General features: G+C 38.3%; 1 protein-coding gene across 1 annotated transcript in view; it reads left to right on the forward strand.

The window, feature by feature from the left end:
- The window catches only part of TBCK (TBC1 domain containing kinase), a 411,838-nt gene that overhangs the window by 350,393 nt on the left and 57,055 nt on the right, over positions 1 to 4,390 (forward strand). Inside the window, exon 23 of the mRNA XM_007948290.2 lies at positions 686 to 861. Within this exon, the coding sequence (XP_007946481.1) occupies positions 686 to 861 (176 nt within the window). The remainder of the gene's footprint in view (positions 1 to 685; positions 862 to 4,390) is intronic.

A 4,390-nucleotide genomic window follows, 5' to 3' on the forward strand; every position in this document is an offset into this window, starting at 1 on the left:
GGGCAATCCTACTTCCGTAGTGATACTGCCTCGGAAACCCAAGGAGGGGTCGCTATGAGTCAGGGCCGACTCGACGGCACATAACAACAACAACAACATAGTCTTTACAGAAGCAGACTGCCACATCTTTCTCCCATGGAGCAACTTATGGGTTTGAACCAGTAACCCTTAGGTTAGCAGCCATGCACTCTAACCACTGTGCTACCAGGGGTTCTCTACCTAAATTATAAAAGTCCAATAGATATATTAGAAGCAATTTCCTTGAATAGTATGTTTATTGAGTTACAATGCAATTTCTCATAGAGATAATATATATAAATTACAACTCAGATAATAGAGTTGTAATTTATATGATTCACAATAATAGTTCTTGAAAAAAAGTGAAATGTGCTTAAACGCTGTTCTCAAAACAAAAACTCTGCCTCATTTCTTTCTGACATATTTGAGCTGGAAGTTAGTAGTGAGGCAAGAATAAGAATGTTTTTCTTCTGTGTGTCTACTAGAGAAGTAAACCCCATTAGTAAGAAATACAATTTCACAATTTGACTCCTAACATGAGACACAAGTTTTTTTGTTTTTCCTTCTTTTTGTTCCATATACTATATTGCCAAAGATATTCTATATTGGCTATAGTTTGTCTCTCTTCAATAATCTCAGTATTTGTATTGTTTGTTATATTTTTCAGTCAAGGGAATCCATTTCCTTAAATGACCTAAAGTCCGAAGTATCGCCGCGGATTTCAGCAGAGGATCTGATCGATTTGTGTGAGCTCACAGTAACAGGTCACTTCAAAACACCCACCAAGAAAACAAAGCCCAGTAAACCAAAGCTCCTGGTGGTTGACATCCGGAGCAGTGAAGAGTATCCTTTACATATGCTGTTTTAAAGGGTAGTACTACCTTATTTATATTGTTTCCTTTTCCATTTAAAGGACGTGTGGTAAAAAAAAAAAAAGAACATTGCTGGGATTCCTTTGAATCCAGATAACTCAATAACTCTCAGACTGGATGCCAGAATACATTTGCATGAGATTTCATAAGATAACATTACATACCAAAAACCTTAAAATGTTTTCCAAACAACACCAGAATATTGGGATTTTATTTTGGTATTTGTATTTCTTTGGTCTATATTGCTGCTCTTGAGGGCATTTGAATCTTTCCTGCTACAGATAAAAAGTTAGGCAAAGATGAAAAGTAAGTATATTCCTGATTCATGTCATAGCCAGATCTCTATATTGAACTTGTGTTTATTATACTTTTTTAAAACATTTGCTTACAGAGAACATGTTAAAATATTTTTTTATTAAGATTTTTAATGTTGGACTTATTATACTTCCAGTGATTTTGTTTAGCATTAAAGTATGAGTAGTTACAAAAGAGTAACAGTTGAACTTTTCTCCTTATGTTTTCATTATATGTCAGATTCTTATAAAGCATACCTTGATCCTCTGGGTAAATGGTTTTCAAAACTTTTTAACAGAGCAACCCCTTTTTAATAAAATTTTACTTTACCCATATATAAAAGCAAATGCAGAATTTTATTATAATTTCATTAATAAATTTACATTTATATAGCATTACTAATGTTGTTAGTTGCTGTGTCATGACAATCCCACGCACAATGGAACAAAATGCTCCCCAGTGCTGTGCTATCCCCATGATTGGTAGCAGATTGGACCATTGTGATCAATAGGGTTTTCACTGGCTGATTTTCAAATGTAGATTGCCAACACTTTCTTCCTAGTCTGTCCTAGTCTGGAAGCTTTCTTGATGCCTGTTCATCATCAGAGCAACACACAAGTCTCTAGTGACAGATAAGGGCTGACTGCATGTGTGATACACTGGCCAGTAACAGACCACAACTCTCCCACATGGAAGGCAAGATAAGACCTACCACTGAACCACCCCTGCCCCCAGTTATTAACATAAATTTATAAATTAAGGTTAGCAAGTTGATGGTTTCTTATATGGTAATATTGGCACATAGTGCATTTTCATGTGCATATTTTCAATCTCATTTTTGGAAATAAAATTTTAAACTTCTAATCATACGTTTAGGAGCTCTGGTAACATAGTGGCTAAAGCACTTGACTGCTAACCAGAAGGCTGGCGGTCCAAACCCACCAGCCACTCCTCGGAAGGAAGGTTGGGCAATCCTACTTCCGTAGTGATACTGCCTCGGAAACCCAAGGAGGGGTCGCTATGAGTCGGGGCCGACTCGATGGCACATAACAACAACAACAACAATCATACATTTACAAAATTCCCAAAGCAATCTATAGGATCTTAAGTTACTAATGATACAGTTTGAAAGCCTACACTTTCAAATGATATGTCCCCATCTGGAGAGAGTGTTAATATCCCTGGTTATTAGGACTTTGGGGATACTTCAAGTCTCTTAGCACAGTGGGTAAGTGGATTCCCAAAAGAAGCAGTAATTCCAGTTAGCAAGTCAGGGAACCCTGATCTAGAAGTTTCTCTGATCTATTATTTAACAGGTATTAGATATTGTTAGTGTTGTTACCTGTTTACTTCTGTGCTGCTCTAACAGAAAATACCACCAATGAGATGGCTTAAACAAACAGGAGTTTATTCTCTAACAGTTTGGAGGCTTTAAGTGCAAGTTCAAAGTGCCAGGCTCTAGGGGCTGGGTGAAAGCCCCTCAACCTTAGCCTTCAGCTCTGTCTCTTGTTCCCAGCCCACTGAAGCTGGAGGCTTTTCTTCACTTTGCTGCTGGCTGCTGAAGCTAACAAGCCCAAGGTTGACAAGTAATAAAGCACAGTCCCGATGTTAACAAGCTACATGGCAGGCCATTAATTCAAGTCCGTTAAAGGTCCCAAGGTCAGCAGAGCATGGCAGGCTGCTGAACAGCAACCCAGCTACATGCAGCATTCAAGCATGCCATAAGCTAGAGACCATTCGCAAAGCTGTTTCTTTATGTGGGAAGCAGACCACATACCCAAAGCAGCTACTCAGCTGCTCTAATAGATTCCACCATGGAGTTAATTACCAATCTCACCATGGGGAATAACTACATTCAGCTGCCCAGCCACTCAACCAGGCCCAGCCAAGTTGACACACTAACTTAACCACCACATTACCTTTTCAGTTTATGTTCCTTTTGCTTGAGTTTTGGACATCATTCTCTCATAAAACTATCAGAAATGCTGGTTTTTGTCCCATATTTTGATTTTAAAGACTATCATAAATTATTTATGTACATGCTATTCCTCTGATACTTACTTTCAAATAATTTACTTGTTTAAATTTTTTAGAATATACACAAAATGTGTTGCTTATCACTGGTGATTGGAATGCAAAAGTTGGAAACAAAGAAGAATCACCAGTAGTTGGAAAATTTGGACTTGGTGACAGAAATAACGCTGGAGATTGCATGATAGAATTTTGCAAGACCAACCAATTATTCATTGCAAATACCTTTCTTCAACAACACAAATGGCAGCTATACACATGTACTTCACCAGACAGAGTACACAGGAATCAGATTGACTATATCTGTGGGAAGAGGCAATGGAAAAGCTCAATATCTTCAGCCAGAACCAGACCAGGAGCTGATTGTGAAACAGACCATCAGCTGCTCATATACAAGTCCAACTTGAAGTTGAAGACAATTAAAACAAGTCCACAAGAGCCAAAATAGGATCTTGAATATATCCCTCCTGAATTTAGAGACTGTGTACAGAACAGAGTTGATGCATTGAACACCAGTGACTGAAAACCACAAGAATTGTGGGATGAAATCAAAAGCATCATCCATGAAGAAAGCAAGAGGTCATTAAAAATACAAGAAAGAAAGAAAGGACCAAAATGGATGTCAGAAGAGACTCTGAAACCGGCACTTGAGCAAAGAGTAGCTAAAGCAAATGAAAGAAAATGACAAGATAAAATAGCTGAACAGAAGATTTCAAAGAGCAGCTTGAGAAGACAAAGCCAATTACTATAATGAAATGTGCAAAGACCTGGAACCAAAAGGGAAGAACATGCTCAGCACTTCTCAAGCTGAAAGAACTGAGGAAAAAATTTAACCCTCAAGTTGCGATATTGAAAGATCCTATGGGCACAGTATTGAATGATGCAGGAAGCATCGAAAGAAGATGGAAACAATACACAGAGTCACTGTACCAAAAAGAACTGGTTAATCTTCATCCATTTCAGGAGGTGGCGTATGTTCAAGAACCAATGATATTGAGAGAAGAGGTCGAAGGTGCGCTGAGGGAATTGGTGAGGAAAAAGGCTCCAGGAATTGATGGAATACTAATTGAAATATTTCAACATACAGATGCCCTGCTAGAGGCACTCGCTCAGTTTTGCCAAGAGATTTGGAAGACAGCTTCCTGGCCAACTGACTGGAAGAGATCCATATTTGT

The sequence above is a fragment of the Orycteropus afer genome, unplaced genomic scaffold (genome assembly GCF_000298275.1).
Source record: "Orycteropus afer afer isolate SDZICR_OR568_19922 unplaced genomic scaffold, OryAfe1.0 scaffold00211, whole genome shotgun sequence".
NCBI classification, from domain to species: domain Eukaryota; kingdom Metazoa; phylum Chordata; class Mammalia; order Tubulidentata; family Orycteropodidae; genus Orycteropus; species Orycteropus afer.